The sequence below is a fragment of the Sceloporus occidentalis genome, unplaced genomic scaffold (genome assembly GCF_023333645.1).
Source record: "Sceloporus occidentalis isolate IW3139 unplaced genomic scaffold, rSceOcc1.0.p SCAF_24, whole genome shotgun sequence".
Lineage (NCBI taxonomy): Eukaryota > Metazoa > Chordata > Lepidosauria > Squamata > Phrynosomatidae > Sceloporus > Sceloporus occidentalis.
Genome location: NW_028317004.1, coordinates 4,987,975 through 5,012,554, shown reverse-complemented (window position 1 = coordinate 5,012,554; position 24,580 = coordinate 4,987,975). Strand labels below are relative to the sequence as shown.

The window sequence follows — 24,580 nt, the reverse complement described above, 5'->3', positions numbered from 1 at the left end:
AACAGTAAATTTACCTGTAGCGACCAGTGTCAGGCAGCTGCTAAGGCAAATAAAATCATGGGGTGCATCAAAAGGGGCATAGATGCCCACGACAAGGAAATAATTCTACCCCTGTACAAGTCACTAGTCAGACCACACATGGAATACTGTGTACAGTACTGGGCACCAGTGTACAAGAAAGATATAGTGGAGCTGGAGAGGGTTCAAAGACGGGCAACCAGAGTAATAAGGGGAATGGGAGGACTACAGTACCCAGAAAGATTATCAGAATTGGGGTTATTTAGTTTGGAAAAAAGACGGCTTAGGGGGTACTTAATAACTATGTATAAATATATAAGGGGACAGTACAGAGATCACTCCCAGGACCTATTTATACCCAGGACTGTATCTATAGGGGACATCCTCTACGGCTGGAGGAAAGAAGGTTTCTACACCAGCACAGACGGGGGTTCTTTACAGTAAGAGCGGTGAGATTATGGAACTCTCTGCCAGAGGAAGTGGTGATGGTAAACTCAATAAAAGAGTTCAAAAGGAGCCTGGACGTGTTTCTTGAAAGCAATAATATTACAAGTTATGGATATTAGATTAATAGGGACAGAACGTTGATCCAGGGATTTATTCTGATTGCCATATTTGGAGTCGGGAAGGAATTTTCCCCCTGGTATGGGGCAATTGGCATCTGCTTCATAAGGGTTTTTTGCCTTCCTCTGGATCAACACAGTAGGGACACAATATGTATATAGGTTGAACTTGATGGACTTTGGTCTTTTTTCAACCTTATGAACTATGTTACTATGTTACTTAAGACCACTAGGCCCCATCCCTTTTATAGCAATTTATAGACACATACAGGTAGCAACAGAGTACCATCCTGCGCATATATGGCTGAACTGTATTCTGTCCCTTATTCAGGGAAATCAAATGTTAACAAATGCATCTCAAAATATAAGCAAAGATGTCAATGAAACCTAAGAGTAACTTATTTGCCAATAAATCTGAAATGTTAGATATGTCAATAGCACTTCTAGGTAATATCACACACAAACCCTGTTTGTTTTATTAAATTATTATACAGAATTACAAGATGCATACATATATATTATACACACAAATTCACGACATACATGTAGGATTAATCATGCAAGAAAGAGTATATGAACACATATCTACAAAGCTAAATAGGCAGAGACATGTGAACAACGCTGAAGGGGCATACAGCATCATGCATAGACAGACAAGGAACAGAACGCAACACTTACACTGGCAATATGCCATGGTCCTGAAGGCTACTAGGTTCTTAAATCATCTAGACAGAATAGCACGAAAGGCAGGGGGGAGCCACAAACAATCCACCAGGTGACAATGCCACACAATGTAGAGATCAGAATAGCTAGGACCCATCTAAAAAAATGGAAAAGATGAAAAAAAAAAAAGAAAAAAAAAAAGCACAAATAATGGAGAAGCAGGGCTTGGGTGTGTATAGCAGAAAAACTTGATGGTCTGGATATCATGCAGCGCTTCACAATCGCGTGTCACACAAGCACAGGCAAAAATATTAATGCAGAAAAACTACCAACATTTACTAGTTTTAGGAAAAGCAAGTAAGGTCAAAACAAAAACAAGTGATCAGGAAAAAACAAAATACATAATATATATAAATTTGCAAGAAGCGCATAACACTTATGTTAAGTCAGTAACATAAAACATCATATCATGAGAAACAATAAGCAGCGCCATCCAGGTGACCATAAAATATGCTAGGAAAAAAGGAACGTAGCAGGTATTGTACCACGTAACTATCCCTACGTATTAACGCAAGGCCTTCCAAGATACTTGTTTTCATATATACTCAGGAGTACAAGTGTACTCGATACAGTGTTTGGCTATGAAATGCAAACAAGGCTAGTTCCACTTCCCTGTACTGAAAAGCAGAACTGACATGCAGCAGTACAAAAGTTAAAGGCCGTGCTTGAGTCCCACCGTAAGGCTATACACAGAGCACATTTATACATATACCAGGGCTTCACTGCAGAGCCAGAAACAAAATGCACAAGCTACCGCACCAGCCGGGTCACAAGATGTCACCCTGCCAAGCTCCCACCTCCTGGCAGCACACAGGAGCAAAAGGTATTCTGCATCAGTGTAGTACCAGCCCTAGTGGCCAGAATACCATTCCTAGTCTCTATGGTCACTTGGGCTTTGTTGAGTCCTGCTGTACATTAAAGCAAAAAGAACATCTTCCATGGTTACATGAAGCCGTCATATTCCACAAAAACAGACCTCTCTACAAGCAGGGCTGTGACCATTTAAAACATATCTTTAGACAGAATACAATACTGATAAATGTAAATTCATGTTTTAAAGAAAATTATGTGCAAATTGAACATACTACCCCAAAAAGTTATTTCTCTGAATGTGTGACATTGTGTGAGACAGCCCAAGTAGACACGTGTGTTGTAAAAACAACACACGTGCAACAAAGTATATAGATAAAGTAAATTGCCCACTAAAACAGTTCATTATAATTCTATAGCGGATTTATTTTACACACGCAAAGCATGATATAGGTAAAATGAGGCTTCATACCGAGAGCAACTAGACCAAAACGAATACCGATTCTTGCGAAAATACTTTCACAATAGTGAAATGAAGCAGTTGCAGCGACTTAAAGTGACACACCATAAAAAGGTGTTCACAAAAACACGTTTGGGTAAAAAAACCATTAACAAGGGCCCTCTTGTAGAGCACCTCTAAACAAAATGTAAATTACGTGTTGGCATGGACATAAGAGGAACATGCTTCATTTGAAATACTATATTCCATTATGGAAAAGCGGGTCTCCATTCACTGACCAAACCCTGATCGGTCACTATCTGGTTAAATAAAATGGCTTGGTTTTCGTTTGTTACTGAACATATTGGTAAGGGCTTAAATACTGTGGCAGCCATTTGCTGCAACTTAATTAGAACAATCTCTATAAGTAAAGTTACGATGCGTCATTTTGGTCCACCTCTACAAACTTTACTCAGCGAATGACTGACAATCCATGGGGTAAATTTGCTGTCAGTTAGGAAGTTCAGAATTGGAAATACCAGCTCCCACCAAGGCCATCTTCTGTGCCACTCAACAAGCCCAACTCATGAAAACAGTAGAGCAGTCAAAAATCAACACCAAAAGGGTTACCAATTCTCCAAAGTCATCCAATATGATTACTAATGACAACCGCCGACCTGAGGTCATCAACCCTCAACCGTGGATCATAGGAAATGAAGAATTTGCTAAAATGCCCTGGCTATACCTTTGGTGGAAGCAGATGTTCTATCACAGCAGGGGAATACAAAATGGAGCATTATTGGTTTTGTTATTTTTAATTAGACTTTCAATACCGGATTTAGTTATGGTTGTATCTCAGATGTGACAGCTACTCCTTTAAGTACAATTATACTGCATGTTACATCAAGTCAAAGGACTTGGAGGAAAGTATCACGAGGAAAAATAATGTTCCATATAATCAGCAATGCTTGCAATACAACCATTTGTTCGCCATAGAGGAGTTAGTCCAACACACGAGCAGCAAGTTAGACCAACACGGAAAAACAAAAATAAAAATCGCACGCAGTTTCATTTGCATATAAGGAGTGCTTAAAATTGAACTTCTTTGAAATATTTCAGAAACAACTGACTTTATGCATTAAAAGTTTAGTAACATTTACTGATGTGCTATGTATGTGTGGCTTTAAGCTTTAGAAATCCATATACCGTATTTGCTCGATTATAAGACGAGGTTTTTTTCAGAGCAAATGCTCTGAAAAATACCCCTCGTCTTCTAATCGGGGTCGTCTTCTAATCAGACCTCAAATAGAGGTCTGATTATGAGACTAAGATCCAGATCCCCCGCACCGCTGCAGGGGACCTGGATCCTCCTGTCTCCCCCCCCCCACACTTACTTACCGGTGCTTCCTGCTGTATTGCCGGGGCAGCGGGTTGACGTCTACGCGATCCGCGTAGACAACGTCCGCTGCAGCCGGAAGGAGGTGTGGCTAGCAGCGGGGGTTGTCTGCGTCCGTCGCGGATACCTTCCCCGACTGTCAGAAATCAGAGTTCCCCGCACAGGTGCCGGAACTCTGATCTCTGACAGCCGGGAAAGGTATCCGCGACGGACGCAGACAACCCCCCGCTGCCAACTCCACCTCCTTCCGGCTGCAGCGGAAGGAGACGTCAACCCGCTGCCCCGGCAATACAGCAGGAATTTGGAAGCACCGGTAAGTGTGTGTGCGTGTGTGTGTTAAATGGGGGACATAGGGCATTTCTGGAATGCCTTATACCCCTATATGCCACTCTGGCACTTAGGGGGTTAAAAGGCATATTATGGGGCAGAGTGGCATATAGGGAGTTATAAGGCATTTCAGGAAGCAGAGTGGCGTTAAGGGGGCATTTAATAGAGCACTCTGCCTCCTGAAATGCCTTATAGAGTGCTCTATACAATGCCTTTTAACTCCCTTAATGCCACTGCCTCCTGGAATGCCTTATACCTCCCTATATGCCACTCTGCCCCATAATATGCATTTTAACCCCCTAAATGCCAGAATGGGATATAGGGGTATAAGGCATTTCTGGAGGCAGAGTGGCACATAGGGGGTCAAAAGGCATACCATGGGGCACAGTGGCATATAGAGGGTTAAAAGGCATATCATGGGCCACAGTGCCATATTGGTGTGGCAAGCCTGGGGGCAGATGTGCGTAACTGGGGGACAGGTTGGAAAATACAAGGAAATAAAAACAAAAAAAATATTTTTCTCAATCATAGCTTTTATTTAAAAAAATAGTTTACATGAATTAACATTTACTGGTAAAACTTTTTTCCTTTAGGGTCGTCTTATATTCAGGCTTTTTCTTTTTTTCCTAAGTTAATATTCAGATTTTGGGGGGTCGTCTTATAATCAGGGTCGTCTTATAATCGAGCAAATACGGTATTTGCTGCCTTCAAAAGAAACAAGCTATTGCCAGCTGGGTGATAAGCCTGGTGTTACACCAAGATTTCATTAATTTTTTTTTTTTTGTTTGTTTTAATATAGATACTTAGAAATCTTAAAGGGCTCAAAGATCCAAAGGAATAAGAACTCTGCTTGAAAACAACTCCTTTCATATCATAATACTTCATTTAAATGTAAAATAAATAAATCGTCAAATAGATTGTTAATACATATACTAGAATTAAAATAAAAAAACCTTTGCTGACTTACGACAATGGAGATGCAGTTGACGCTCGAGTGTGTCTTTTACTTTTCAAGGCACGAAGCTTATCTCCCTGTGTTAGATTGCTTGAGTCGTCTTCATCATCACTATACTGTTGAATAATTAAGTTTAATATGGATATTAACAAAACAAAAAAAAAAAAAAAAACGAGAAAGTATCTAAAAAGGTTTGCTGCTGGAGGCCAATTAAATACACTCCTTAAAACAGACAAGTTACATGTCCACTAAACAAAATTTATGATCGTTGTTTAATTCCCACTATAAATAACATCTGGTTTTATGGTTCCATCACACCACCCACATGAAAACAAGTGAACATAAAACTGTCGTCCCAATTCCCAGCAGATTACATCTAATACCTTCATGGTCCTGCAGAGGGAAAGTATTATAAGAAAGTAAGTGAAACAAAAGGCTTGTGACACCCCTCTACTTCCCAATACAAGACTGCCTGTATAAGAAATATTATAAGATTTAAAGTTTTAAAGTCCAAGTAGCTGTATGTGTTAGAAATATAGGTCGATATTTTCAAGTTCTGGTAATATTAGGCGGAACTAAATTCCGACATCAGGAAAGGCTTGGATGAGGAACGTAGAGCCAACACAGAGACACTCAAAAAAAGAGTTTACCAGTTCTAGGTCTTCCTTGCCAGATGTGTTTTTCTTATCGTCAATCGAAATGTCATCTACTCCCGAAAGGATGAAGGAAACGGCCACAGTGTTCCTGTTATTCTGCTCCCTTAGCTTTTTGCGGTAAACGTCCCCTTCGTTCCACAGGCTCATTTGCTTGCTATCAGAAATCGGATATCGAGATAATCAGATGTCACACGGTCTATGGATTGGCCTTACATTAACCAACTACACACCATCACAAAAAAGGAACAATGTAGCTTAACCCCTCCTGTGCCAGAAAGGTGAACTGCCCAGCCTCCTCGTGCTGAAGCTCTCATTCTACACATCTTCTATGAATTGACTCCTTTGTGCAGTGGTATGTTGAAGTTACATCAACATGTGACAATTCTAATGAAACCTGTTTTAAGACTATTCTTATATGTTTCAAGCGAGCTGCTATGGTATCAGTTAAACCTGAAAATTATTTTTGTTGTACTGAACTTTGTGATCCTAGCTAAGTTCTCATTTAAATGTCAGAGAAGTCTACTAAAATAACAAAACAAGCTACAGATGTTTATATAAATCCAGTTAACTTTTCTGTGCAAAGTATATACACATATAAATATACACATACATATAAAAAAAAAGATCATCCATCAGCCCACACCATGTTACAAAACGTTTAAAATCACACAAATCCCTTACTCGTGCCAGGAATGACAAACAACGAAATAATCATCTTGAGATTGAGATGCCCTAAAGACAAACAAACAGAGTATTCTATTCCAAAAAAGGATATTACGAGGGATTGTAAAAATAGAGTGTGGAAAAAAGCTGTCAGAGCAGTCAAAACAAATTAACCATAAAAAACAAAAACAAATAAAACATACAATGTCATGTGCGTGCATTCATACACACAACCACACTTATTTACACACTGCGTACACCCTGCTCCATCACTTACTCTGCCATGAACTGTTGCTGAGGCCCGATGACTGAGCCGGGTCTGCATATCCGCATCCATGCTATGGTCTCAGCGGCCGTCATTTTGTAATGCTTCATGATGTAACACCCTATGAGGGTGCCTGTCCGACCCAGGCCAGCTGGAAGACACAGAAATACAAAACGCTCAAATAGGACCGAAACCATTACAATGGCAAACCGTAAACTACCAGTCAAAAGTTTGGGGTCACTCGGACAAAATTTGCTTTTCTTTCAAAACCAAGAACCTTTCTTATTAAAATAACATGAAATATATCAGAAATACAGCGCAGACATGGCTAATGTTGTAAATGAGTATTGTGGCTGGGAATTTTTTTTATAGAGTATCTCTATGGGCGTACAGAGGTCCTTTATCAGCAGCCATCACTCCTGTGTTCCAATGGCAGGTTGTGTCACTAATCCAAGTTTAAGTTTAAAAGGCTAATTGATCACCAGAAAACCCTTCCACAATTAAGTTAGCACAGCCAGAAATGTCCTTGTTTTCCATGTAGCGTGCAACGTAAATGTATGTACATGAATCCTGCCCACATACCTTTGCAATGCACGGCAACTGCACCACCTGCATTCTCACAAATGTCGAGGAATTTTTTCACGATGGTATCATTTGGTGTAGTTCCATCAGCAAAGAATAGGTCATGGTGCTCAAAACCAGCCTCTGTAAATCTCTTTGCTTCATACATCTTCTTGTTGAGGCGAATGATGGTGGTCATATGATGTTTTCGAAAGTAAGGGAAGTAAGCTTCAGGAGCATGGCTGGGGTAACCTGAGGGGTCAGAAAAAAATAAATAGGTTAATTACATATTCCATTGAATGTTTCTGCAAGACATAACTTACTCTCTCGCCTATCACAAAAACCGTTTGTGGGTTTTCACTGCACTCTGCCCAAAACAGACTGTACACTCTTAAAATGTACATGATAACAAATTACTCTTTATACCCTACCTTTTGCACCAACCAGTGTTGTGTTATGTAATAGTTCATATGAAAGGTTCAAAAACAGCAGAAAAGGGAAACTGAGGAAGTATGGAGAAGGGTGGGTTTGGTTACAAGATACGGTCACTCAGACTGCGTCCAACTTGCTTGGCCAATATGCCCTTAAAAACATGGGCTCCAACTAGAATTGCCAATCACAACACGTTCTACACATACACGTTCTACTATACAAGCTGACATTTTGAAGGACGTACCACTTTCGATTTTACTCCTGTGATGCGGCCCACTAAAAGCTAAAAATTTTCCTGGTATGATCCAGTTGAAGTCGCCGTTTTCTGCTCTCTGTGGAAATAAAAGCTTCTTGTTAAAACAAACAGGAATACAATTTGCCACCTGCAGCACAATCTACTGCTAGTACTCATGAGGACGTAAACATTTTACGTTTGACAACACTAACCTCATAATGTTGGTATTCCTCAACATCAAATGATTCAAAATTGAAGAAGCCGTACCTTAAGGCCTAGAAACAATAGAATAAAAATATATGTAGGTTCCGAAACACTGTACTATATATCAAAGAAAACATTTGTGTGTTTTCTGACTACACCGATGCATACATTAAAGTAGAAAAAAAAAAACAGTATACATTTTTATACCATAAGTGGCAAGCAATAATGCATTAGCACCATCCCTGGGAAAGCTAAAGATGCCCTATGGGGTCCATCCAACTTCCTCCCATTCCTAGATCTCGTTAGCTGTAAAAAGCATAGCACGACTCATAAAGCTTACAAGTATTGGAGCAATAAATCAGAACCAATATACAAACATCAAGAATTATGGTGATAAGAAACTAAACTGATGTTTTGCTCCCTATTTTAATTTTACATAGGGGAAATTTCTTTGTAACAGATACACATTTTTAATCTAGCTGTTGCGTCTTATACCCTTATGCACACAGCCAGGTGGGTTTCAAGGTTTTTAGAACGTTTGTATTTGTTTTAGGCTTGTTAGCCCATTCTACTAGACAAACATCCTTACTCCTTGCTGCCTTGGGCTACACAATACATAGGTTGGGGCTTAGATCCCCCATAAGGATACTAACAAAAGTCTGCGGTAGGAAAGGATTTCATTGAATAAACAGGGCTTCTTTAGCACTGATATAAATGGTCAGCTCAGTTTCTCCTGGTTAAGCAGAGGGGGAAAAATATTAAATAAAAAAATATCACCTAAATTATCATGTGATCTGTCTTCAGGCGACAGATCAAATGGGAGAGAGCAAAATAAAACCAGTTTTCTTCAATGCTGGACTACATTACTACATACAGAGAAAAAAAAATTATTTGAATTTAATTTAATTAAAAGGACACTGGAGTAGAAGAATAAGTTGAAGGTAAAAGATTTTAGAAAGTGGTTAACACATCGAGGTGGCTCATATGAACGATGTTTTATAGCTTGCCAACCTGCCCCTACAGACTCCATAATAGGATATTGTGTTAATTACCAGCTCGTGCCGCACTGTCGGCTCTGTTAAGGCTAAATATTGTGACCCTGCTAAAACGTTTCAATGAGCCTCAAAAAAAGGCCTATTAAAACAATGCGACTTGACAGATTTGCCCGTTCACGCTTTGGCATCGTTATCGCTGCAGGAAATGTGATGGGTCTGACATCTCACCTTGTGCACAGCATGGAAGCAGTCAAGTAGTGTCACACAAAAAGCACATGTACCAAAAGAAGCATCCCTGGGAAGAAGAAGAAGAAGAAAAACAAACAAAACATTTAGTATTTTAATTGTGTTACAGGTTTACTTTTACAGAAAGCCTACGAATATATATATATATATTTTTTTATAATTTTTTTTTTTTTAAATGAAACTAAGCAAACACCATATACAATTACGAACAACAAAAATTATATGTTGTGTAAATTCAATATAACCGTTTCTATGGTGAAGCACTTTACCACCAGATGGAAAACAATTAAAAATACACAGTATATATATATAAAAAGGTAAAGAGCCAAGATTTACTGTACAAGATATGTTGCTTATGTATGAAAAGTTTCAAAATGTGTCTTATCGTGCCGATCAATAGAATGTTCCGGTTGATTGGGCCAATTTCCAAACTTTGCACAGAATCACTTTTATACATGATGTGGCCTGGGGTTGAGGTGGGTTGTTGTAAACGCCTTTATAAAATGGTAAGATGTTTATTTTACAGAGCCTTGCTACAGGTAGGTGGTCTTGCACGTACTTTAATAAAATCATGCTATTTTAATTGCTTGTGGAAAAAACATATCAGAAGTGACCAAAAGACTTCTTCTTATACCAACGGACTTCTGGTGGTGGAACTGATGATGTATAGGAGGACCATAATAAAAAGCGGTGGAGCTTGGCCAAATCAGCAGAGTTCATGGGGAAGTATCTACAATCTTCTAGGACATGCAATGTAGAATATCCAACAATGTATTCAGTGCATGAACACATAATTGGCTCAAATTTAACTGCGCGGTACTCAAAGTAAAAACCTCTGTTAGTTCCACCAATATAGAAGATGAAACATCAGGAAGATACTGGCACACAAAATCCATATCAGCCGTCCAAGCTTAATGGTCGGTACTTACCTAAATGGAAGGTAGTTTACGTTCACTGCTTGTAAAAGCCAGTACACCTCGTCAGGGTATTTACGCAAATAGATCACCTAAACACAAGAATTAATTTCATTAAAACTTGCCAATACTGTAGTAATACTAGCCAAATGGAGACTGGCCAAAGTTGTAGATCTCCCATACCTCACCATGACTACAGGGTGCTTCTTTACCTAATAAAAACCCAATAGCATCCGACCCCTTTAGTCTGCTGTAAAAACCTCAAAACCTTCCTTGGCCCTGCTCACATACACGTATACATACACATTAATGCTCACATACATTTATAGAGACAGGAACAAATGGTTGTAGGGGTTGCCTGGGACCAATATAAATTTATATATAGTCTTTGGTAACTTTTAGGATTTAGACATCAGCCATGGGACTTCACAGCTAGGCTAGGAAACGAGCAGACATGTCAACTCTTTTGTCTAAGGGAGCTTTTTGATTAAATCCTAGCCGACTAATCCCCCTCTATCTAACACACCTAAAGAGTCACAGTAAAACAGCCATAGAATAAGCAAATGTTTAAACGTTATACGCTAATTAACATGTATTCACCTCCCATCAAGTCAGATTAAATTAGGAATAGGAGGCTGTAGCTGTAAATAATTAATATTAATAATGACTAGAGGCAGGAAAATAATTCTTATTTTGGGCTCCAACTTCCTTTTTGACTCATTATTAAGTAACAGTGAACATTCCCATAGGGAAACCAGCAGTTACCAGACACAATAGCAAGAAGTACTCACAGCATAGCTTCCCATCAGAAAGGCCGCATTAGCTTGCTTTTTCGGGTCACAGCTGGTGTAATGGACGATTTTCTTCTTGGTCAATGAAAAGGACTGAAAAAAAAAAAAAAAAAAAAAGGTTAGAAATAGAGAAACGTTGAATGGTAAAATGGTAACCTGAGTCAGGACTTTAAATCCACTAAACAGAAACTGAAAGGCAGCATAGGAAAAAAGTTATTGATTTTTTATATATATATATATATATATATATATATATATATATATATATATATATATATATATATATATATATATATATAAAGCAAGTTACTAATGAGTTCAAGATAAAAAGTTAAACGTCAATATTATACCAGTAAAGTTTGAAAGAAGAAGAAGAAAAAAAAAAGGAACATATTAGGGGGAAAAACGTACTGCAAAAAGCTGTTACACTAATAACAGTCGAAAAGCAACAACAGCTAGAAGGATGGGCCGTTAAATACAGTGTTTGGTTCAGTGGGTGTTGTGCATTTTGGTGCAAAGTTTGAGAAGTTGTGTTATCACCATAGCAATGCAACTATACCATATGGTGACATGACCAACTCGAACGGTGTGTTAAGGGTGAACTCTGTGAGGATCAATACACATATTAAACATTGCGTGCTTTCTAGATGTATGCAAATGTTTTTAGGGTGCAAAGTAGCTCATGACCCGGTGTGCTGCAGAAGTAAAGGAGAAATAACAGATATCAAAATGCTCATCACTTGTTACTGTACTCTGTCAATGTATTTATTTTAGCGATGAGTATATGCCAAAACACTGGGTGTTGTAAAAAAAAAAATGTTTGTAATAATACAGGAAGTGTGTGATCAAAGGGAAAAGAGGAGAAATTAAAAAGTTGATGCATCAGGGAGTCACGTAGCCATAGCGACCGATATAACACCAAACGAAAATGCAGTAAAAATGTAAGGGCTGCGACTACTGGACGCCAAACACTTATCCGGCAATGACTAACTAAACATTAAATGCTCTGCAGATGCTGGAATTACCATGTTTGTTTGTTTTTTTTGTTTTTTTTTTAAGTTTAGTGTATAGGTTGCTATGGCAACCCTGACAAGCATCATTAAATTAGTGTCTATTTTTGTTGCTACTTTAAATGTCTAATTTCCCAAACATTTGTGTAATTCTTACTGTTGCGATGACTGGGCCCACTATCTTGGGGTTCATATTAAGAAAAAAAAATGTTTAACCCAACTAACAGAAGAGATCGGGCCTGGGTATTTCCAAGCACACTTTTGTTATTAACCCTACTGTGGTCTTTACCGTTATAAAGACTTTTATAGTTCGAAGGAAACTAATCATATTCAAAGACTTTTATAAATAAATCCATGTACAGACTTCAGTTATGGATGACAGTTATCAGAAAGGTTAGCTTCTTTGATCATAGCATCAAAAAGGTACATGTAACATCATCAGAAGTGATATTTTTACGGTGACTTTTATTAACAAACATCCCGCTGACGCCACTAACCTTCATCTTTTTATTAAGCTTGTCGCAGTATCTATACAACATGGCCAGGTTAAGAGGTCCAAAATCTGAATAGAAGCTAAAAGACAAAATAAGCAACTGTTACAAAACAGGGACTCTGAATCCTTTGGTTTTTTTGCATGTATAAAATAGTAAACAAATATACTACACAATACTACTTAATGGGAAGTTTTACCCCAAAAACACTGAAATTAGGCTTATTACTTGCATTCAAATAACATTTTATTATCTAGAAGAAGCTCTTATATTAGACATTAGATTTTCATTACAAGAGGGGGTCCAAATCAATTTTCAACCCCCATCTTCCATCATTAAAGCAAATTGGTTATATTTTCTGCCAAGTACACGAGTTCCCCATACCCTCGTAACTCACAGAGGAAAAAAAGCAGCAGCGTTTACTATGAAGGCTTACAAGGACATGGGGAGATGGGATCATGGCAGATGATGGCTGATGACAACAAACTTCCATCCTGACAGACTTCCTGTGTTGCTGTAGTGATATCACACCCTCCGCCATCTGTACATGTGCAGGGCTGTGCCTCCCAATCTTTAGCAGTTTAACATATTTGGGAAAGTATGACAGATCCACTTTAAATTAACCAACACAAATGCTTGTAAAATGCTCATCAGATACCGAAATGTTTTTCAACCTACTTTTCATATACAAGCTCATCATCGATGGAGAAGTAGTGGACGTTCGAAGAGGTTTTTGGTTTGGAGCAGAGAATGGCAAAATAGAGACGATCTGAAAGACAATGTTTAGGAAACATGCTTAACGCATAACAAATACTCAGGAGCGATACAATATTATAAAAAATTATATGTTTAATTCTTGGCATAGGTTTGTTTATTAGTGTTTGGGTGTTTTTTTCTTTATTTTAGTTTGGACTGTTCCTCTTTTCATACAAATCTTAGCTTACATTGTGGTTTCATTTAAGGTACCAGCGCCTTTACAAATATAGCATTTTTCCGTGAAAAGAAAAAAAATATGCTTAAAACATATCTACTTCCCCAGCAGCATTTTGGATTACTGGCCTGCATGGCCATTCAACTGGGAATGCAGTTTAATAAAAAAAAACAAAACATGTATCGTGAAACTTATCAATATGTATGTATGATAAATAACATTATATGTCCCTAGTACATGACAAGGTTTTAAATGGATTACTACCACACCTTTTTAAAAACATCAAGACCAGATATTCAAGCTGCCGAGGAGGCGGTTTATATGTCAAGCTCGCTAGTTTTCATATTCTAAGCAAGCATGTAATATTAAAAACGTTGGGGGTTGACGCAGATGGAACATATTAAATCACTGGCCCCGAGTGCAATATTTACTGGTCCGATGCTATAATACTGTCTGGGTAACAGACCTATGCACATGGCTTGATGTGGTCTTCTGATTACTCCAAAGGCTCCAGTCCAACAAGTTGGCAGGGACAAGAGAAATGTGTGCCTTCATTAAGCTGAATACAATGTACGCAAGAACCACAGATCTTTCATACGTATTATTCTATACAACACCGAGATCCCAAATTACTTGTCATTTATTATGTAATGTACAGAGCTTTGGAAAATGGAACACCGTGTGGTTAACGTGGCTAATGTTTACTCAATAGAATTGCATAACTAATTACACATGCAATTGTATTTGCTAAAAAAAATGACAGACAATAGTCGCTGCACTCCGACAGGGCAGAAGAAAAGCATTTCACTGCAAACATGGGCACTAAAAATAGTAGACACACCTAAGCACTCCTAAATTCCGGCCCATCGCTAGGGCTGGGAAAGAACAAACAATCACATAACAAAAGAAAATATAGATGTCTGGACTGAACATTCTGAACCCAAACACTAAAGCCAGCTGGAGGGAGGTGCACATGGACCACATGCATGAGACGCTCATAAAACCAGTTGGGTCTACCTAGAAGTTATTGCATGATGTGTATCCTGGATTTGGTAGCACATCCCACCACATTATTTCTGTCTGTGGATGGGTGGAAGCGTATTAACACAATTATGTAATAAAATGCAAGCTGACATTATAGAAAAGTCACATCCAGCATGAAAGTCTTGGGTTGACCAGGAATAGAACAGATATCATAGGTCCTAGACAATGACCAAAATTAGCAAGAATCACAGCTTCAGAAAAGGCAAACAGCATCTCACAGCCATAAGCAAGCCACGTGTCTAAAGAATATGAAAATACTTTAATTACAACAATACTTTGGGAGCTCTGGCTAGTATCTCTCTTAAGTGTCCAAAGTTGACACAACAGTGGGAGAAATCAGGGACCAAAGACACACCTATGCAACATTTTATGTACGTTCTTCTGCTCCAAGAACAAAAACCTACTAAGCAGGGACCCCAAAGACAACAACATGCCACATACTTTAATAAAAGAAGCCCCCCTTTAAAAGGAAAGCTATTGTGTCATCGGAGTTTACTTTATAATGTCATAATCGCGGCACTACTAGAAACAAGGAAATACTGGTTGGGCGTGTGCCTTTCAAATTCATTCAGCCATGAATGTCCATGGTTCCACCAAAGGCCACAAAGAAACTGTATCATGCTTATTTTTGGTGGACTTTATACTAAACTTGCAGGATCACAAAAATGTTTAATTAATCAAACTGGAAGTTCGTTCTTTCGCAAAAAGGATTTGGTTGGCCCCGTTTAAGGCAAAGGTGCATCGGTGATGCCTGTGTGATACTTGGTCACAGGCACCTCAATGATTGAGCTGCGAATTAGACATAGCCAGGTCTTCACTTTTTGCCAGAGAAACTTTGCCATGGGTTGCCCCTTAATAATGGATAAAGTTAAGTGTTGAAAGCGCAGCTCTAATGAAAACTTCCATTCTGTATAAAAACAAACAAAATTTAGGGGTGTATATAAAGAGCAGTTCTGGTTAAACATCTAAAAAGTGGTCTTTTTGACCATTGAAATGAAAAAGAAATGCCTAATCAGGAATGTTCCCTAGATCACTATGGCGATAAGAACACTTTCCATCATCAATGCGGGGTATATTCCCCAACCTCAGTGCTTGCATAGGAACTGCATGTCTCATCTCCCAGGAATCAGCGTAATGGGTCAACGCCAACAGATCTCCTCCAGGATGGGTTGAGATGGTTTGGTTAGTAAACACCCATTAGTCCCAAGTGCCGTGCAAAAGAAGAGGAGGGCTTTAGCCGCTGACCTCTAAAATGTTTCTGCTTGAAATAGTCAACAATAAAAATGTATGACTAAGTGTGGAAACGTGTAAATTCCATTACTAGAACCATCTATAAATAGAGGGACTTCAGGACTATTTCTGACATTGGGAAATGTGCACTCAGCTTGGGATAGCCCATAATTAAAACACAGGATTTGACAGCAAATAAGAACCATTTGGCCCATCTAGTCGGTCTGCTATTCCTGGTGCGAAGACTCAGACTTTAATCAGCTATCTTAGATAGTTTGTATGCCTGTCCCATAACATGGTTTAAATCCCCTACCCTCTCAAGGAAACTCAAACACTTTATACGCACATTTGACATTGTTGTTGAGCAAACATATCACAGTCAACCAGTAAGATCCAAAGTCCAATCAAACAGATCAACAACTTTTAATGCACACCTACACTGCTGGAAGTGATCACACGTCCCATGTCCCCAACAGATCCCAGGAGCCTTGTGGCCCACAACACACACAAAGCGACCTACCCTTAGAGATCTCTGTCGTAGAAGGCAGATCGTTCTTTTCGTTCATGTCTGAGATGGAGAGGTTCTGCATACCGAGTGCACTGATCACTCGGTTGGAGGGGGCGGATTGTGTGGCACGATGCCGACAGGCTGGTGACAATTCTTCTTCAGCCATCAACAGGACGGATGATGCCCACTCCTTAAAAATCGCTTCTGCTTACAAAAGAGGCTCCGAGATTTAAAGTTTTTAAGAATAGTAAAAAAGTTTAAAAAAATACATAAAAATGTCCTAAAAGTTATTAAAAAGATGATTATGTACTTTAAAGCAGGAAAGGAGTCTATATTTTAGGAACCGATTCCATCTCCAAGGGTCATTGACTTTCATTAAGCTGAGCTGGTTCTTTAACAGACATCCCTTCCCCAAAACGTCGCAAGATAAAAAGAAAGTCGCTCAGTTTTGCACAGATCGCGATCGCAGATCTTCCTCATCACCCTGCAGCGGATCCGGTATTGGCCCAAAGACCGAACCAAGAGGATCAAGATCGAGTTTACTCCGGATCGCAAAAGACAGATCAAACTAATCGCTGTTTCGGTGCAAACTGGGCAGCACTGCGCTCTGAGCACGCCCACTCAGCTACTTCGTGCGCGTCCATTGGCGAGACGTTCGGCCGTTTATTGAGAGGAATGCGCTGAGCTGCCAATGGGAAGAGGAGAATAAGTTTAAATGTCCCTGCACGAGGCGGTGCACGTTCAAGCCGAACCCCGCCCACATTAAGTAAACGCTCCTTCATCGTGTTATATCCTAGAGTGCAGGGCGCCCCGGGAACAGGCATACGGAAGTAAACATTTGTAAGCGTAAATTCACCGTGGGAGGTCTGAGAAGGGTTTAAAAGGTCACGTACAACCTCGGTGCTTTCACATTAGTGACGTTTTTGTACCGCTGCTCCTTTAAAGAAAAATCCAACAAGTTTTAAAGGGAGGCTCCAGCCCTCATATGCACTTTAATGCATGAGATAGGTGCAAGGTCCCTTTAAATTTAGAAGGCCCCCCATATTCATTTGCCCCTTGCTAAACGGCAAACACATCTCCTTGTACCTGATACACTTAGCCCAGATTATCTCCAATGCCGTCTCAGCGAACACCATATGCGGGCGTGTTCAGACCCCCCAACGCGCGCACCCGTAAAACCGCTGCCATTGATTCCGGCAAGAGCACTTTCCTGCCATCGATTTGCGTGGAGCTCCTGCTGCAACATCGCCCTAATTTAACGGGGATATTCCTTTTTTAAACAATGCTTACTAAAGTACTCAAAAATACTTTCATATGCATTGTTTGTTCACTGGAGTGTCCCTTTACGATGGGATTCTGGCCATTTTTGGTGTAAGAAACATTAAGAAGGTGGAAAAGGTATAATTAAACATAGAATTTGAAAGGCGCATCTAGTCTGCCCGGTTGTGTCCACTGTTAGATTCAGTATAGTCATCTGCCTATCCCATGCATTTTAAAATTCCCTCACCCCTGCTGGGAGGCTGCTCCACTAATCTACCACACAATGCATGAACCCACATGGGTTCCCCATCTATGTCCATCTTTAAACAACCATGCTGAACAAAATCCCTCTTGAACTTAAACTTTCTTTATGGATTGGTTGTATGAAACAACAATTCAGTGTTCTATTATACAGTAGTTACAGCTCATGTAACAGTTTGCGGTACATCCTAATGGCCAGTAACAATCAGACAGCTGTGTTTAGGTACGAGAGTCTGCACTATACCCCCAGAAACTGGAGAATCATCGCTTTGTTGAAAAGTTTTTAAGGGGGGTGGCTGTGCACCACTGAGAAATATTTACCCGACCCAGTTAAATAAATAAAAACTATGTGGATTTCATTTAGGAAGGTTGAGGGCCATGCAAAAGACATTGATTATTTTAAAATGGTAAAGAGGAAAACAAACAAAAAAAGACTCAAGAGGAAAGTCCCTGAAACATCTTATCAAAACTGAAAAAGGACCTCTAGACAACTAGATCAGGCAGTAACTAGTCCATGATCGAATCTGTTCTATTCTCCATTTAGAGGTTTTATGTGCAGTCTTCTTAGCATTGGTTAGTCTGGGTACATTATTTCTTCAGCTCTCCCTGTCATTTAAATACATGCACATACTAACACAAAAACTCACTCAAACACTTACACTATATGGACAAAAGTATTGGTACACCTGACCATTACACGAACAGAAACTTTTATGACATTGCATTCTAAATACATATACATTAACCCCTTAATGACAAAGCCTGGATGTACGGGCTCAAAATGCATTATTTTCAATGGGTTTAGGGACCGCCCATTGTCCTTAAGGGGATAATATGTACAGTCTTGTGAAAAAATAGTAATTTTACTTACCGTAAATTCTTTTTTCCTTAGTGTAGTGTCAGTACCACGGGGGTGTCGCTCTTCCTGGGACAAGGACCTAGAACCGAAGAGGTTAAGATACCTCCTAACCCCTCCTACTCCTCCCTATAAGAGCCCCGGCAACCCTCATACCTCCAGAAAGTACCAAGAAACACAAGATAGCTTGCAAAAAAAAAATAATTTTAATACAAAAATGCACAGGGAGGGATATATGTACTGACACTACACTAAGGAAAAAATAATTTACGGTAAGTAAAATTACTATTTTTCCCGTCGTGTAGTGTCAGTACCACGGGGATATAGCAAGATGACCCCTCCTGGGTGGGGAAAAAACGGTCACGAGGTAACTGCCTGAAGCACCTTACGCCCGAAGTCAGCATCAGAGGAGAAGATGTCTAGCCGGTAATGCTTGATAAACGTGTGAAAGGAAGACCAAGTAGCTGCTTTGCATATTTCTTCTGGAGATGCCGAAGACCTTTCAGCCCAGGATGTAGCCATAGCTCTGGTGGAGTGAGCAGTAATGCGGGATGAAAGAACCTGACCACTGAGAGAGTAGGTTAAGCGAATAGTGTCGGAAAGCCATCGAGATATCGTGTGCTTGGAGGCCGCATTGCCTGTGGATCTACCAAAATAATTAACAAACAATTGATCCATGGAGCGGAAAAAGGCAGTGCGGTCTATATAAATTCGTAGAGCTCTGTGGACGTCTAAAGTGTGCCAGAGTGATTCTTCCGGAGTTGAAGGAGACGGGAAGAAAGAGGGCAAAATTAATGGCTGATTGACATTAGCTTCAGAGATAACCTTGGGCAAAAAAGAAGGTTTAACATACAGGACGACTTTATCTTGGTGGAAAATAGTAAATTCTGGAGCCGCGGAAAGAGCTTGAAGTTCACTGACCCTCCTCGCTGAGGTAATGGCCACCAAAAAAGCCGTCTTGAGGGATAAAAATTTTAGAGATACCTCTTCCAAAGGTTCGAATGGTTCAGAGCAGAGTGCTTGGAGGACCAATGACAAATCCCAGGAGGGAAAATGCGAACGTCTGGGAGGCCGTTGAATGATGGCAGCCTTAAAAAAACGCCTGACGAGAACTTGGGACGCCAACTCCGACAGGAGAAAATGACTCAGGGCTGAAACCTGTCCCTTAAGCGTCGAGACTGTGAGACCCGCTGAAAAACCTTCCTGCAAAAAATCCAGAACAGAACTTGTGGGGGGAGAAGAGAAATCCAAACCTTTGGAGACACACCAGTGGAGAAATTTATTCCAGACTCGAAGATAAATAGTGGACGTAGATCTTCGTACTGAACCCAAGAGGATTTCTGAAATAGAATTGGAAATGCCTCTGCTCTGGAGGATCATCCTTGCAGCAGCCAGGCCGTCAATCTGAACTGCAGAAGAACATCCTTGGACAGGTTCTTGTTTTCCAGAAGATGGGAGGAAACTGGCAGCTCCCATACTGAAATCGCCATACTGAGCAGCTCCGAAAACCAACTTCGATTCGGCCAATAAGGGAGAATAGCTAAAACCCTGGCTCTGTCTACCCGAATCTTTAGGAGGATCCGAGGAATCATGGCTACTGGAGGAAACACATAAGCCATCTTGAAAGACCAAACCACTGACATTCCGTCTAGCAGGGGGGGATTGTCCTGCCTGTAAAGGGAGGCGAAAACTGGCAATTTCCTGTTTTGTCTGGTCGCCATAAGGTCTATATCTGGTAGGCCGAATCTTTGAACTAGGAGAGAAAAAATGCTCTTGTCCAGGGACCAGTTTGCTTGGGAGCAACGAGATCTGCTGAGATCGTCTGCCAGACAGTTGTCTACTCCTTTGATATGTGTCGCTGCTAAATCCTCCAGGTTTCTTTGGGCCCAGCGCATGAGATGGTCTGAAAGGTCCTGTAGCCTTGGAATCCGGGTGCCACCCTGTCTGTTTATATATGAGACTGTGGTGGCATTGTCGGACTGGATTCTCACAGCTTTCCCCTGTAATCTTGGACCGAAGGTCTTGAGTGCCAGGAACACAGCTTTCAGTTCCCGAAAGTTTGATGATTGGGCTTGATCGATTAAGGACCAGCTGCCCTGACTGCAGAGGTCGAGTAGATGAGCTCCCCAGCCTACCTTGGAGGCATCCGTGGTGAGGGTGACCCAATGACGTGGTAGAAAAGATCGCCCTTGGGTGAGGCGCTCCTTCGCTTTCCACCAATTCAGCCGGAGTAAAACCTCCCTGGATACCGTGAAGGTAACATCTAGATCCTCCGGTCTCCTGGACCACTGTTGTAGGATGTCCCATTGCAGGGGTCTCAACTGCGCTTTGGACCAGCTTACTGCCGGAATACACGCTGTAAGACTGCCCAGGATACTCATAGCCAACCTGAAGGAAAGGGTTGGATTTTGTTGCAGAAAGGAAACCTGATTCTTTATCTTCTTGATCTTGGAGCGCGGGAGATAAAGTCTCGAAGAGACGGAATCCACTATGAGCCCCAGAAACTGGATCTTCGTAGTTGGAATCAGGTTGGACTTTTTGTAATTTATGATCCAGCCGTGTTCCCCCAAGCATCGGGTCGTAAAGCTGAGATGTGCCCGGAGCTCCTGAGAAGAACTTGCTTTTAGCAGCCAATCGTCTAGATAAGGGACGACTGTGATCCCCTCTTTCCGTAAAGCCGCTGCAATAGGAGTTAAAAGCTTTGTGAAGATCCGAGGAGCTGACGACAGGCCAAAAGGGAGAGCAGTAAACTGGAAATGACGAACCCTTGTACCGACTCTTATGGCAAACCTGAGATATTTCCTGGAGGCTATGGCGATAGGCACATGGAGATAGGCATCTTTTAGGTCTAACGTAACCATAAGGTCCCCTTGTCTCAACAGGCGGGTAACCGTGAGAATGGATTCCATTCTGAAGTGACGGTAAGGAATATACGCATTGACTTTCTTTAAATCCAGAATTGGACGGAAGGACCCATCCGGCTTTGAGACCAGGAAGAGACGGGAATAAACTCCCTGAAACTCCTGATACTTTGGAACAGGCTCTATGACACCCTTTTTTAGAAGGGTAAGGCTTTCGGCAAACAGTGCTGAGTTCTTCACCTGAGAGGGGTAAAACGAAATCAGGAACAGAGGACGAGGAAAACTGGAAAACTTTATCCTGTACCCGTCCGCAATGATCCTGAGGACCCAGGAATTGTTTGTGGTTTGCCTCCATTTTGGTAGGAACCATTGCAGACGACCTCCAACACCGTCAGAACTTCCTACCCTCTGGTTTCTTAGGGTGTTCCTGAAACTTTCTCTCGTGTTGTTTACGAAAGGCTTGAGTCTTGAAAACTGGTTGAAAAGGCCTGGAAGGTCTATACTGGTATCGCTTGTTCCATATGCTTTTCCTATCCTGAGGAAGTGCCTTTTTAGTATCAGACATGTGTCTGATCAGTTCCTCCAAGGAAGAACCGAATAGCTTGGTTCTTTCAAAGGGCAGATCGCATAGAGTAGATTTGGAGGCAGTATCTGCTGCCCAGGAACGTAGCCATAATGCCCTTCTGGCAACGGAAGACAAACCCATGTTACGGGCTGAAAGCTTAAGGCCCTCTTCTGCAGCTTCCAGCAGGAAGCTATTAGCCAGTGTCAGGTTTTTAAATAGTTTAGACAAACCTTCATCCATAGATTCTGAAAGACTGCCCTCTAAGGACTGCAACCAGACACCCTGCGCTTTAGCCACAGATGCGCTAGACAACGCCACTTTACACTGGAATCCAGATGATTGGTAAATCCGTCTGCAAGACGTTTCTGCCCTCTTATCCATAGGATCCTTAAGACCAGCCACTTCACTAATGGGAATGGTCGTACGTTTGGAAAGCTGGGCTATCTGGACGTCTACTTTAGGGATATCTTCCCATTTTTCATCGCCCTGAAGGTAAAAAAGCTGCTTAGAGTGCTTTGATATAAAGGCTCTTTTGCCTGGATTATTCCACTCTCTATACATGAGATTCTACATGTGAGATAACATGGGCAACCCTTTGGGGTGCGCTGACAGGTCTGAATCCTGAAAAAGCCGTGAGACTTCCTTAACAAATTTACGCAGCTCCTGTGGAGGAAAATTGGTCTCATCCTCTGACTCCCCACTAGATGAAGCTGAATAGGATGAACTAGAAACCTCCCCAGAGGATAAATCAGAATGAGGGGATGATACCCTCTTACGTTTGTGGGATTTAAGTTTAACGGGTTCCACAGGTGTAGCTGCTGCTGCTTTAAACGTTTCAAACGTTTGCGCCAGGTTGTCCTGGAACCAACCTAAAAAAGACTGCATGTCTTTTTGTTTTTCTTTTGCCAAACTCTCAGCAGAGCAGGCATTGCAAAATTTCTTCTTACAACCATCCGGCAACGGAGTGGCACATTCAGTGCACGATAAATGTTTGGTTTTAACCACAGCCTTTTTTGGAGCAGGTGTAAAAGATTTCTCTTTATCCGGCTTATCTGGTGAAACCGGACCAGACATCTAATATAAAACAAATCAAGGATTTGACAGGGTAAGATTAACCAAATCCTACCTTACAACTCCTCAATCCGTGTGGGGGGGCTGGTGACACGGAAATCCCAGTGTTGACAAGCTCCTCTGCTGTCAGACTGGGCAGCACAGCTATATATATGCGAAAACCAGTTAGTTTTCGCGCCCTGAACAAGAGAAACTGAATCACGCATGCTCAATAGCGTGTCAGTACTCTTGGTGGAACGCAGCGCCCTCTGGCGTGCGTTCCACCGCTGTGCGCATGCTCCAAAACCTGCCGGCATAAGAGCGCGGCGTCTAAACGGCTCCGTAACGTCCGCCAATGCGGACGTTACTCCTCGCTCTGCTCACCACCCGGGGAGCAATCGGAGGGAACCCCCGGACACAACCCGTGTGCCCCACCAACGAGAAAGAAAACAAGGAACAAGGTCCGTCCCTGACAAGGGACAAGGAAAAAACTGGAGGTATGAGGGGTTAGGAGGTATCTTAACCTCTTCGGTTCTAGGTCCTTGTCCCAGGAAGAGCGACACCCCCGTGGTACTGACACTACACGACGGGAAAAGTAAGTACACCCTCTTTGAATGCTATGGTTTTACATATCAGGACATAACAATCATCTGTTCCTTAGCAGGTCTTAAAAATAGGTAAATAGAACCTCAGATGAACAGCACATGACACATTTCACTTTGTCATGATTTATTCATCAAAAATAAAGCCAAAATGGAGAAGCCTGTACAACCAACTTTAGCAGCAATAACTTGAAATTATCATTTTCTGTATAACTTTATCAGTCTCTCGCATCGTTGTGGAGGAACTTTGGCCGCTCTTCTTTACAACGTTGCTTCAGTTTATTGAGGTTTGCGGGCATTTGTTCATACACAGCTCTCTTAAGGTCCTGCCACAGCATTTCAATCGAGGTCCAGACTTTGACTGGATCGTTGCAACACTTTGATTCTTTTCTCTTTCAGCCATTCTGTTGTAGATTTGCTGGCGTGCTTGGGAACATTGTCCTCTCGCATGACCCAACTTTGGCCAAGCTTTAGCTGTTGGACAGATGGCCTCACATTTAACTCTGGTACTGGTAAACTTTGGTACACAGAGGAGTTCATGGTCGACTCGATGACTGCAAGGGTCCCAGGTCCTGTGGCTGCAAAACAAGCCGAAATCATCACCCCTTCACCACTGTGCTTGACAGTTGGTATGAGCTGATTATTATTAGTTATAATCCAAACGTGGCACTGTGTATTATGGCCAAACATGTTCTCATCTGTCCAAAGGACATTGTTC

The 24,580-nt window shown here is 41.1% G+C and overlaps 1 protein-coding gene across 1 annotated transcript; it reads right to left on the bottom strand.

Annotated features, from left to right (window-relative positions):
- Nucleotides 1-1,289: 1,289 nt before the first annotated feature.
- Nucleotides 1,290-13,464, bottom strand: LOC149300537 (dual specificity protein phosphatase CDC14B-like). The gene is made up of 12 exons (XM_089485080.1): nt 13,373-13,464; nt 12,701-12,776; nt 11,194-11,286; nt 10,418-10,494; nt 9,471-9,537; nt 8,256-8,318; nt 8,053-8,140; nt 7,398-7,628; nt 6,828-6,966; nt 5,882-6,041; nt 5,244-5,347; nt 1,290-1,401 (listed from the first exon to the last, which is right to left on the bottom strand). The coding sequence occupies exons 2-12, from the start codon at nt 12,740-12,742 to the stop codon at nt 1,290-1,292; spliced, it is 1,176 nt and encodes a 391-aa protein (XP_089341206.1). The 5' UTR covers nt 12,743-12,776; nt 13,373-13,464.
- Between the last annotated feature and the right edge of the window lie 11,116 nt (nt 13,465-24,580).